The 12,124-nt window shown below is 37.0% G+C and overlaps 1 protein-coding gene across 1 annotated transcript; it reads left to right on the top strand.

Annotated features, from left to right (window-relative positions):
• Positions 1-1,080: 1,080 nt before the first annotated feature.
• LOC145780716 (2-oxoisovalerate dehydrogenase subunit alpha, mitochondrial-like) lies at positions 1,081-11,644 on the top strand. Its single transcript, XM_082592335.1, has 8 exons — positions 1,081-1,217; positions 5,376-5,528; positions 6,341-6,536; positions 7,231-7,391; positions 7,850-7,995; positions 8,214-8,417; positions 9,284-9,455; positions 9,787-11,644. The coding sequence occupies exons 1-8, from the start codon at positions 1,110-1,112 to the stop codon at positions 9,958-9,960; spliced, it is 1,314 nt and encodes a 437-aa protein (XP_082448461.1). The 5' UTR covers positions 1,081-1,109; the 3' UTR covers positions 9,961-11,644.
• The last annotated feature ends 480 nt before the right edge of the window (positions 11,645-12,124 follow it).

Here is a 12,124-nt window from a genome sequence, read left to right as displayed (position 1 = left end):
TGGTCAGACAATACGTCTGAAGGACATACGTGCGGTCCCTCTGGTTCATATGCATAAATTAATATTAAAAAAAATGTATTGAATGCAAAGTTTTATGTTTTACTAATCGCTCGCTAATTTTCTTCAAATTTTGGGATTAGTCTGATTTTTGCTTTGTTGGTAAGATTAAAATTCAGAAGTTACGGTATTTCAGCGCATCATCAAATTGAAAGTAAGAGTGGTTGCATGTAGGGCTTGTAGGCTAACAATCACTCAAAATTTGTTTTTTATGTCTAAATTGGCCTTTTATTTTATGTTGTTTACGAGGCAGTCCATTATAATACAACAAATCAATGCAACCACTAGGTTGCAGAATAAGATGGTTCAAATATATGTTGTAGCCCAAGTCCATCAAAAATTTACTTTTCAAAATCAGGTCAGTGGATGCCGAGTTGGAGACTTGGGCCGTCACTAGGTGGTGCACTTCATCTGCATAACTAATTTTTGATTTTAAACACTATACTCAAGGTAAAAAGTGTCTATTCCACCATTTTTGAGGATGCAGAATCTAAAAATGGCATTGTTTTTGGTTTAAACCAAGTATTTTAGGAGGTATTGGACTTTGGTAAAAATTAGTTGTATTAATGGAATGCCTCTAACCTATTCTGCAAAATAAGAAAAAATCTACTTTTAATCACTCGCCTAAAAATTTTCAAAGTCTTATAAATCTCATTTTTGTTTATTGCAGCTCATTCTACATTCAATTCTGACAAAAATGATATGTAACATGACATATCTATCATTTATAATGTAGATTTCCCAACAATTTAAAAATGTTGCTATTCGCGACCAAACATGAACTTTTCAGGGTAAGCGTGGGACCCCTAAATATCAATATTTTTAAATAAAAATTTTTTTGGTGTGGTTTTGGAAGATTTCCCACCTTACAACCATACTTCCAACATAGGTTGTAAAATTTGCAACACCCTAATGCAAAACTTCATAACCTATCATAGACTTTGTTAGTTTGTAGATAAAGATTCTAAACCAATTGTGCAATGCAAGTATAACAGCTTGCTATTACATTGTTCAGTGTCCAACCATTGCATTGTGTGTCCAGTTAGCATAAGATGTCTTTGAATAAATTGATTAATTCTGGTATTTCGTGGTCAAGGAAAGCTTGCTTTCTCAGATTGCATATTAAGAAAACTCATTTTCCGTCAACTGGAAAATGTTGGGTAGGTAAACTTTTCTAGTATATTCATATATGTTTCAATAACAAACGGTCACACATTTGCATTACAATGTGTTGTATGTATGTATGGGGTGCAACCTAGTTCGTACCTTGAACCATTCGTACAGTCAGTTCGTACCATGAAAAGATCAAGAAAAAAAATTAAAAAAGCCGAAGTCACTGATTGCAGTTTAATAGCACAAAGCCGAAGTCGCTGATCGGAGTTTCCCCAAACAATTTGAAACAAACTCGAGGGTTAGGGTTAGCGGAAACTGCGGTTAGCGGAAACTGCGAAAAAATGTTTGCAGAAACTGCAATCAGCGAGGGTTAGAGCATAGATTACTCTATGGTTAGAGTTAGGCTAAGCGGAAACTGCGGAAAAATGTTTGCGGAAACTGCGATCAGCGAGGGTTAGAGAGCATAGATTACTCTAGGATGGTTAGGGTAAAGGTTAGCGGAAACTGCGGAAAAATGTTTGCGGAAACTGCGATCAGCGAGGGTTAGAGCATAGATTACTCTATGGTTAGAATTAGGGTAAGGGTTAACAGAAACTGCGGAAAAATTTTTGCGGAAACTGCGATCAGCGAGGGTTAGGGTTAGAGCATAGATTACTCTATGGTTAGAGTTAGCGGAAACTGCGGAAAAATGTTTGCGGAAACTGCGATCAGCGACTTCGGCTTTTTTTAAATTTTTTTTCTCGATCTTTTCAAGGTACGAACTGACGGTCCGAACTGTTCATGGTACGAACTAGGTTGCATCCGTATGATGTATGTATGCTTTTTGCTTATGTCAATAGCCTATACACTATACAGTTTTATCAATAGCCTACAGTAGGCTAGTCTTGTTTATTTACATGACTCATCTTTCAATTTTATTGTTTCATAAATGATGTTTTGCTTGAATAACAAGTATATATAATCATAAATGTGTTGCAAGCGCAATTAATAAATACTACATTAATAACTACTTTTTCATAGTACTGTATTCAGTCCATTGTAGATATTCATTGCCTTCTAAAGTAAACAATGACAGCACTGCTGAGTGTCAGTCACTTGTTAAATATAAAAGTGTATATATATAATATATAAAACAATGAAAACTATCAATACTACAAAAAAGTGCTCAATGCTAAGCAAAAAAGCAAAGCAGAGCAAATTAAATCAAATATAGTTATTACTATCTGAAGCCTTTACAAATTGTTTCACCTAACGGATCATCAGAAAGTCTTATTCAAATAGAAAATAAGATTCTATTTGAATAAGACCTTCTGATGATCCGTTAGGTGAAACAATTTGTAAAGGCTTCAGATAGTAATAACTATATATAATATATATATATAATTCAGTGGTGTGATTGTCTGGGGTTTTTTTCCGGTCATTTATCAATCATTGATCAATTTTTTAGCAAAATGTCCGAAAAAAATATAGACAATTCGGCCAAAATGTCCGAAAAAATATATAGTCAATTTGTAGTCAAAATATATGTTGTATATATCAGCTACTTGAAAGGAAATATTTTCATCAGAAAAATGACTGAAATAGATAAAAAATGACCGAATTTTCAAGTCATTTCGGACAAATGACCGAAAAGTCTCAGCAAAAAAACCCAGGTGATTGTATTGTAATGATATTGAAATAGGCTAAGGTAAATTTGGGCGAAGCAGGACATTAAGGCGCGAACAAAACGGCGCGAGACAAAAAGGCGCAGAAAAAGGGGCGCAGAGACAAAATGGCGCAGAGGCAAAACGGCGCAGACAAAACGGCGCCAAAGTCAATGTAACAATTTTTTTTTCTTTTGAAAATACTTAACTCAAGCGCTATAGTTGATCAATAATAGTTTTGATTCAAACGCGTTGCTCACTTCAAGTTCATTTGGGAAGCACGAAATAACATTATTGTAAAGAGAAACTGCCGTGCAACAATATAATTTGTGATAATTAAATGAGTTCAATAACACTCAATGACATTCTTAATTCAAATGCGTTGCTCCTTAAAGAAGTTTAAATGCTTTTGATGTCATCCGTCGGCGACTGGCCTCCAAGGAATGGACATGGACAAATTGTTTCGGCTTGGGAGGGAAGTGTTGGAAAGCATGTCCAAAAGTTTAAACCAGAAAACTTTGGAAAATTTTTTTTAAATTGCTGAAAAAAAGTAGCCTACTGTTGTGAAATGCAGTGCGTAATTTCATTTGTGCAGTTTCGTTCAGTTGAGGAACATTGCAAATTAATTATTTTACCAGACAGCGCAAAAGACTTGAAAAAAAAAACCTTGGCGATTTCAAAACAAACAATGAGTGTGAACCGTGTTTTTCTACCTTACCACTATTTTGGTAGGCCACGTTCCATTCTCAAAACTACACAGCTGGTAAGGAGCTAAAAATAGCACGCTTGAATCAAAAACTTCAACAGTCAAAGTTCCCGTTGTGACATCACAGAGGTCGGTGAGATGAAAACAAGTCCGATTGCCGCAGTTTGTAGAAAAATGCTTTGATCGTACATGCTCTCCCAGTCAGCAAAGATGGTCTTTTTTACATTGAAATCAATGTATAAAGGACCAGTTTTGCTGGCTGGAACATACATCATAGTGTTAATGTGACACAGAACTAGTAAACTCTTTAAAGTTTAACCAGAATTGTAAACAGTTGTATGAAGTATCAGTTGTAATGTGCGTTGCTGCCTAGTCAGCACAGACACCTTCTCAACAATTACGCCCATTCACAATTACTGCAGAAACGTAGTAAATAAACAATTCCTGATTTCACTAATCATCGGCAAACCGTTGCAATTTGTACCCAGCTCGAAAAGTAAAACCCGTCTGGTTTGTCATAGATTCCGTCCAATTGTGGTATTGATTTGCATCCTATCTTTGACACCCATCTCTCTGAACTGTCACGTGCGCTAATTCTGTACTACAAAGCAATTATCCAGGTAACAATATCCGCCATTATAACTTTGATTCAACGTTGCCAGACTTTGAATCAACATCAATGCAAAATCAATGGAATTGTTAGCTGTGTAAGAATATATTTTTGCGGCTTGTAGCCAAATCTGCCTACATCTCAAGCAAACATTTGTTAAATCCGATCTTCGTACCTTTCAAAACAAACAATTTTCACGTCTGAGCACTGTGGTCGCACTTTTGCCAGCTGGATAATTACAGAATAAATAGTTTCTTGGCAGTTGATAAGCCGTCACGGTTGTTAGTGTGAGAGACAGAACGCAAAGTGTGATGCGGGAATATTAATCGCGCCGTATTTTGTCTTGAAAATGATGCGACATAATCTTTAAACTTATTGCAAACAAATGTACGCTGTTTCAAATTGCTCCCCGACCAAATGTGGTCTTTACTTCCCGGCTGAACTTGACTTCGAATATAAGGAGCAACGCATTTGAATAAGAATGTCATTGAGTGTTATTGAACTCATTTAATTATCACAAATTAGATATTATTGCACAGCAGTTTCTCTTTACAATAATGTTATTTCGTGCTTCCCAAATGAACTTGAAGTGAGCAACGCGTTTGAATCAAAACTATTATTGATCAACTATAGCGCTTGAGTTAAGTATTTTCAAAAGAAAAAAAAATTGTTACATTGACTTTGGCGCCGTTTTGTCTGCGCCGTTTTGCCTCTGCGCCATTTTGTCTCTGCGCCCTTTTTTCTGCGCCTTTTTGTCTCGCGCCGTTTTGTTCGCGCCTTAATGTCGTGGACCGAAATTTGGGGGCTTGTCAGGTTTTAAGCTGTCTGCGATTTTGTACAGAATGGCCCGTTTCGGTGAGTCCGATTCGGTGAGTCTGATTTGGTGAGTCCGATCCCTATTCGGTGATTTTTTCAAATTTTTTTTTTAAATTATCGGGCACCGTAGCCTAATTATCATTGCCGTTTTATGGTTAGGGGTTAAGGTTAGGGCTTAGAGGTTAGGAACTCACCGAATCGGACTCACCGAATAGTAGCAGACTCGATTTTGTAAGAGAGAAATACAGGAGAGACGTTGCCGACCATTGAGCGCTGGCAGCTTAAAACCTACTAGTGCCTATAGCTGTTTTTGACAAAATATCTTAACATTCTGAGACTTACATTTTTTTGTCGTTTTATTACTTATAAAAAATCTAACTAAGCAACAAAGAAGTTTGGAAGTACACTAAAAACAATTTAAACGTTTTAGTACAGCAATGGTTCTTCACAAACTGTTAATGATGGGCCTGGAACATTTGTTAACAAATTAGAATTTCTTGAGCCAAAAATTGAAGATTCCATTCCCATATATCGAGTCTTTGACAATGAAGGAAGAATTATTGATTCTTCTCAAGACCCTCAGGTATTAATGGTTAGGTTGAGATCAATTTACCTTCTGTCAAGTTTGCGAAGTACTGGTATTTGGTTACAGATGTGTCTTGTAGTATATTGTATATTATAGAAACTGTTGTAATCAATCACCTAGCCTTTACATAAATTAAAATATATATAACACTTGTATCCAACCCAACAACATGGTTCTTTGCATTTGTCTTTTTTGTGCATTAGATGTTATTTAGACAAACGTTTCACAATGTATATAGGCTATGGGTACTTATACAGTATTAGGTTTGATTATTTGAAAGTTATTTTGGATTGTTTTTTTTTAAGGAAACAAGTTTGATACACTGATCTTTGTAACAGCTGTTTTTAAACTACCAGTATGCTATGAAACAATACAGATTGAACTTGCAAGTAGTACTGTGTTTGCCAATAGCCCAAGTTTTTGCATGTGACCAAATATTTTTGCATTTTGCGTTATTACTTTACACTGATCATCAGAGTTTTGCTCGTGTATTGAATTTACAAAAATCTAATAACTTTATGTAACATGTTTAATTGTATACGCATTACAGTATGTTGGAAACTTTAAAATAAGATTTTACATATATCATACATTTTCAGTTTACCGGTACCGTGGTTGATTTTCAAATAAAAACTCAGCAATGACAAACAAGCTTAGTCTTCTCATTAGGACGAAAAAATTCTTGGTTAGTTTTAAAAGCGTTTGGAGTTGGACCACTGGTTTAGGCAATCTAATGTATATATATATTTTTGAACAAACGTATTGTAATGTTCAAATGTTCATTCTAACAATTTATTTTATATTTTTAGCTCAGTGAAGACATTCTTCATCGCATGTATCGGAGCATGATTTTATTAAACACAATGGATAATGTCATGTACGATGCTCAAAGACAAGGAAGAGTGTCTTTCTACATGACCAATTACGGAGAAGAGGGTACACACATTGGCAGTGCAGCTGCACTTGATGAAAGAGACCTTGTATTTGGTCAATATCGCGAAGCAGGTTAGAGCAATGTTTTGATTTGCTTGTGCGTTTTGACATAATAATAATAATGTTAGTTTTTATATAGCGCTGTATCCATCGCAGAATGCGTTGCTCCTCAGCGCTTTACAAAGCAGACAGTGTCAATGCAGCCGTATAGAGGCGCAACTGAGTACATTATTACCCGAATCCACTCCATTACTCAGTGCCAAGCAGAAATTAGATTCAGTACCATTTTTAAAAAGTCTTTGGTATGACCCGACAAGGTATCGAACCCATGCCTACCGATTCAGAGGCGGGCGCACTAACCACTAAGCCACCGAGCCGGTTCATCAAGGTTCAAAACATCAGCAACGCTGAAAATATTGCCTACTACAACATAATTTTAATAAGATGTTGGATCCATTTACAATACTCCGGCACATCCTAGGTAGGTACCTTCACTGTGATGCTGGGCAGTTTAGGTGCTATTTTGTGTAAAGTGTGTTTATTGGGTGCTTGGTGGTTGCGACAGAATGGTACATTTTATTAATGCATATGCCACTTCATTCCACAATGAAGTCGCATGCGCTGTCAAATCTGTGACTAATTGTTGTGCTTGTAAATTTCTGATACGAAATGCAAACTACTTCGCTCACATTGAAAAATGTTACTGCATATTATATATTATATACTTTATTGTAATTGCATCTTACATACTTTTTCAATGCTACAGGTGTTTTAGTTTGGCGTGGCTTTACTTTAAATGAATTTATGGACCAATGTTACGCTAATGTCAACGATCCTGCAAGCGGAAAGCAAATGCCTGTTCACTATGGTTCAAAAAGATTGAATTTTGTGACTATCAGTTCCCCACTTGCAACACAAATGCCACAGGTCACTTTTAAACTTACACGTTGCTTTATCACACATATCATATTTATTACACTGTCTTGTTTATGTTGGAACCTCTGATTTTGTAGTAGATGAGTCTTTACTCTTTATTACACATTGAACTGTGAAAGCCATGATGAATAATTTTGTTGATTGTTTCGTTCAAGCATACAATTAACACTTATGTTTGACAAATGTCTCTTGACTTATGTCTCCTGACATGATCATACTGAAGATGCTGTGATAGCGAAATCGATTTATGATTAAGAAATGAGGCTGGTAAACTGTTTGTTGTTTTGAGTAACAAGGCTTAAATACTAATAATACGAGACGGTCAATCTCTTCAAGTGGACAGTTTGTTGGGTTGGTTCAAAATGTTGATATGTTTTTTGTGTAGCTGAATGTATGTAGAGATTGGCATTCAATCTTTGCGTTACACTCACTATGATTTTCAACAACAGGCATCAGGGGCAGCTTATGCCATAAAGCGAACACATCCCGGTCTTTGTGTGATTTGTTACTTTGGAGAGGGAGCAGCATCCGAAGGAGATGCTCACGCTGCATTGAACTTTGCTGCCACATTAGATGCACCTTGTTTATTTTTTTGGTAAGATATGTTGATGAACTACAAGTACCATCGCTTGCACATTATTTCTTGGTGGGCGCATACAACTGTTAAGTGTAGTTATGTTAACGTGTAGAATATATTATATCAGACAGTGCAAAGAGCAAGTAGTGTTCAAGTTTTTCATTTTTGCAATTTTCCAAGTTTACCATATGCCAACTGAAGGTAGATCTTAGTGTCTAAAAATCATCTGTTTACAGTCGGAACAATGGATATGCAATTTCAACTCCAGTCAACGACCAGTACAGGGGAGATGGCATCGCTTCCAGGGGCGCTGGCTATGGGATGCTTACCATAAGAGTAGATGGAAATGACACATTGGCCGTTTTTAACGCTACGATGAAAGCGAGAAAAATCGCCGTAGATGAAAACCGACCTGTCCTGATAGAAGCCATGACTTACAGGTGACTTGTGCTCTTTTGTTTGGCCCACCGCATTTTGGCATGAGGCAGACTGGTGAGATCCTTTTGTCGTCAGACCTTTTTTTATTCAACTTGTCATCCGACGACAACTATTTCAAAATGATGTGGTCCTTTCTTTACGGTCGAGAAGTCATTTTTTTTAACACTTCGGAGATGCCTTAGTGTGTTTCTAATCGTTGCACTCAGTTACTGGGACTCATCGCTATGAGATTCTTTCTTCTGCAGTGTCATAGCCGATGCGGCCTTTGATGAACTAGATGCTCAGTTTGGAAATTTTTCCAATGTTCTCTTTGTCGTGCAGTGTCCCAAAGCTATGAGATTAGCATTGATTTAAACCTGAACCATAGCGATCTGTGCACTCAGACCTTGGCAACTTGCAAACTGGAGGCTGGTGTAATTTCGATGTTGCACTCTCAGCTAAGTTTGCATTATATCCAAGTTATATCCTTTTGAAAAGATAGTTTTAAGAATCTAAATTGCCAAAGTAATATTATCTTTAAAAAAAATTAACAAATCTTTTCCTTTTACTAGTGTTGCCAGACGCTTTTTCGATTTTCAGCACAAGTGCCAAATTCTAGTCCATTTCATGTATGGTAACAATAACAGAAAAGTAGCTCAAACTCACAAAACATACACAAAGACAATATTTATTGACCACTACTGGCATACTAGCGATTAAGCAACTAACAGATCGGTCTCCAGTAAAGTTTGAAGCTGTGTGTAAAGGTCTCCATGACCTGAACCATTGCATGTGCTACAGTTTCTGGATTTGCGTTTGTTTGGAAGCTTGAGATTGCATTCTGTGGCATGTGTTAGTATCATTGTTAGATTGCATCCATTCTTTTCAGAGTTGGCCATCACAGCACAAGCGATGACAGCTCGGCCTATCGATCTAAAGAGGAGATTGAAGAGTGGTCTGTAAACAACCCCATATCCAGACTACGACTCTACATGACAAATGAACGAGGATGCTTGACCGACGAACAAGATGCTCAGCTGAAGGAGAAATGTCGAAAAGAGGTAGGAACGGAGTACACAGATTTCAAAAACACTATACAATCCACACATGGATAAATCTTTGTAACACAATTTCCTTTTTTCTTTCTTTGGCTTGAGCCTTGGAGTTAATAATACCGTGTGAGTTGTGCTTTGAGTGACTACTGACTAGCTTACACTTCTTACGGTATTTATTTGGGATCTTTTGTGTCGAAGTTGCAGAACTTGTATAATACAACTCGTTTCCATTCCTTTGTTGCTTGATCTTTATTTTTAAGAGTAAAGTCACCTTTGATAAAGAATGTGTTGAGTGGATGATTTAAAATTCTTATTGTTTTTCAAAAAAACTTTTTAGGTTTTAAAGTCGTTTGCAGAAGCGGAAAAGAGGCAAAAACCTTCTCCGTCGCTCCTCTTCACGGATGTCTACAAGGAGCTTCCTCCTCACTTGAAAAAACAGCAAGAGGAGATGAAAAATCACGTCACAAAATACTCTAAGAACTATCCTTTAGAAAGACACGAGCCCATGTGAAATGATCCACTTTTTCCTATGTAGCTATTACAGCACAGTAGTTTTCAGAAGTTGAACGGATCTAAATTCCCTTCTCTAGTATTTTATTCATGTAAAATTTTAGGGTGTTCATTGCCGTTAGAAAATGTCTCACAGGCATCTAAGCTCTTTCATTTTTCCTGCGACCAAGCATGGCCTGCCTGAGGTTTTTGCCGGGTAGCCAAATTCTCGCGCCCGGCAGCCAAAGTAAAAAGTCTGTTAAAAATTCCGTGTTTTGAAAATCCGTTGATTGATATCGTGTTTTCGCGTTCTCTCTGGTAAGAAAAACACAAACAAGGCCCTGAAACATATTTGTAGTTGCATTTCAATGCACTGCTTCCCAACTAGATGTAGAGTTAATCTTCGACATTATATAGATCGACGCTCAGACTTTTTGGCAAAACTTTTCTCAGCAATATTTCTCGTCCGCTTGTAAGAGACTTTGCTTTGTGTGCTTTAAGGCTGCGAATGCGGCTGAAGATAAAATAGTTTAAAGTAAGAACGCAAGTAGAAGAAAAAGGTTTCAAATACCAACGTAATGGAGAGAAAGTTTAAATGTTTCTATTGTTCAAGCACACTGCTTGGTATTTCTCTAACGATCATGTTTTATGTGATTTTTTTATTTTCCTATGTGGAAATCATCGAAAAAGTACCTTCATTATCTCGTTTGTTTAGATTTTGCTACAGACAATCCATTAAGGAAGTCTGCTGCGGTAATAGGTGTGCCGTATCGAAATACTTGTACCTGAGAATTCTTTTCTTATTTTAACAACCAGCCTATGATTATGATGCAGTTTGACATGCTGTTGCATTGCATAGGGCTAGGCCATTTAGTTATATATTTTTTCGCCATCTTAAAAGTTGTGCACAGCTTGGTCAAGCAAAACCTATATGTTTACTGGTTTCAACAAGCGCTTGTAACAGCTTTGAATCCAAGTAAAAACATTTGGTTCGCTTAGTTGCTCTTTATGGTCAGTCACTGTAGATGGCGGTTTTGATTAGTGGATTTGCCCGATCATTGCATTGTGGGTAGGGATGTCCCACGTTGTAGATTTATCATTTCTCTTTACATTGCCATGATTTTGCTTTGTTTCGCTTTTGATTTTTTCCTGTCACACTTTACCTTACATACACAACTGAGCATTCAGTTCTCCTGATGATGAACAATGTGTAGGGTTTTGGCATGCAGGGCTTCTACAAACACAGAATCCGAAAATACTCGCTCAGAGGAAATAAAATTATTTCCAAATATTCTATCAGACAAATGCTGTAAGTATTGCTGTGTTTGACTATTTCAGTTTCTTCAGTTGTGTTTTAGAACCAGCTAATAAAGTATTGTGCCTACGCGAGCTGTGTGTTTTTAATGGAACATTCGGCAGCCTTTAATGATACCTTATGTGATAATTTCACTTCAGTAGGCTAACCGTAACCAATTAGTTTTTACTTCCTAATAGTGTAACTTCAAAACACAACATCTTTTTTGAAGTCTCGACCGACACACGCCTTAACTGTGGAATCTAGATCTACAAGAGAATTTTACGTTAGTCTTTCGGTACATTATGTTGATGCATATTTTCGTAAAATAACTGTTTTGTGCTTATTTGCTTTTTAATATTTGCTAACAATCCAGATTTTTGGGTATGGGAAATAAACAACTACAGTGATACTCAACGCTGTCATTCAGCTTTAGAATCAAGATACGAAACTAGCTTCTTGCATGCTTCTGTGGAATAGAAGAGCGTTCAATAGTGTCTTTGGAGGTTTCTTTTCCGGTGTGTTAATTCATGGAAGTAAGGTTTTGTTTGTAGGGGGCAGTTGTAAAGCACGAGTGGAGATACCAAGTCAGTTGGCAACAGCACAAACTCGTCCAGTGACACAGGTGTCTTACTCAAAACAACGATTTTTTTTGGGATTTCAGCACAGTGTTGCGGCAACATTGCCTCAAAGGACAAGCGATTTTGCAATAGATTGTCAAGGATGCATAACCGCCGCTGTTCGGTTGAACCTTTATTATCTTTACTGAGTCGGAGCACAGCATAGCCAGAGGGGATTCTAAACTGTACTCCCACCCCCCTTAAAACAATAACCTTGTTATGGGTCGAATTGTTGTGACTGCACAGTGTGCACACGCATTTTTAGGGAAATA

This window comes from Aplidium turbinatum, chromosome 12 (assembly GCF_918807975.1).
Source record: "Aplidium turbinatum chromosome 12, kaAplTurb1.1, whole genome shotgun sequence".
NCBI lineage: Eukaryota > Metazoa > Chordata > Ascidiacea > Aplousobranchia > Polyclinidae > Aplidium > Aplidium turbinatum.
The sequence above is the reverse complement of the archived record's forward strand: the minus strand, read 5'-3'. Positions and strand labels throughout refer to the sequence as shown.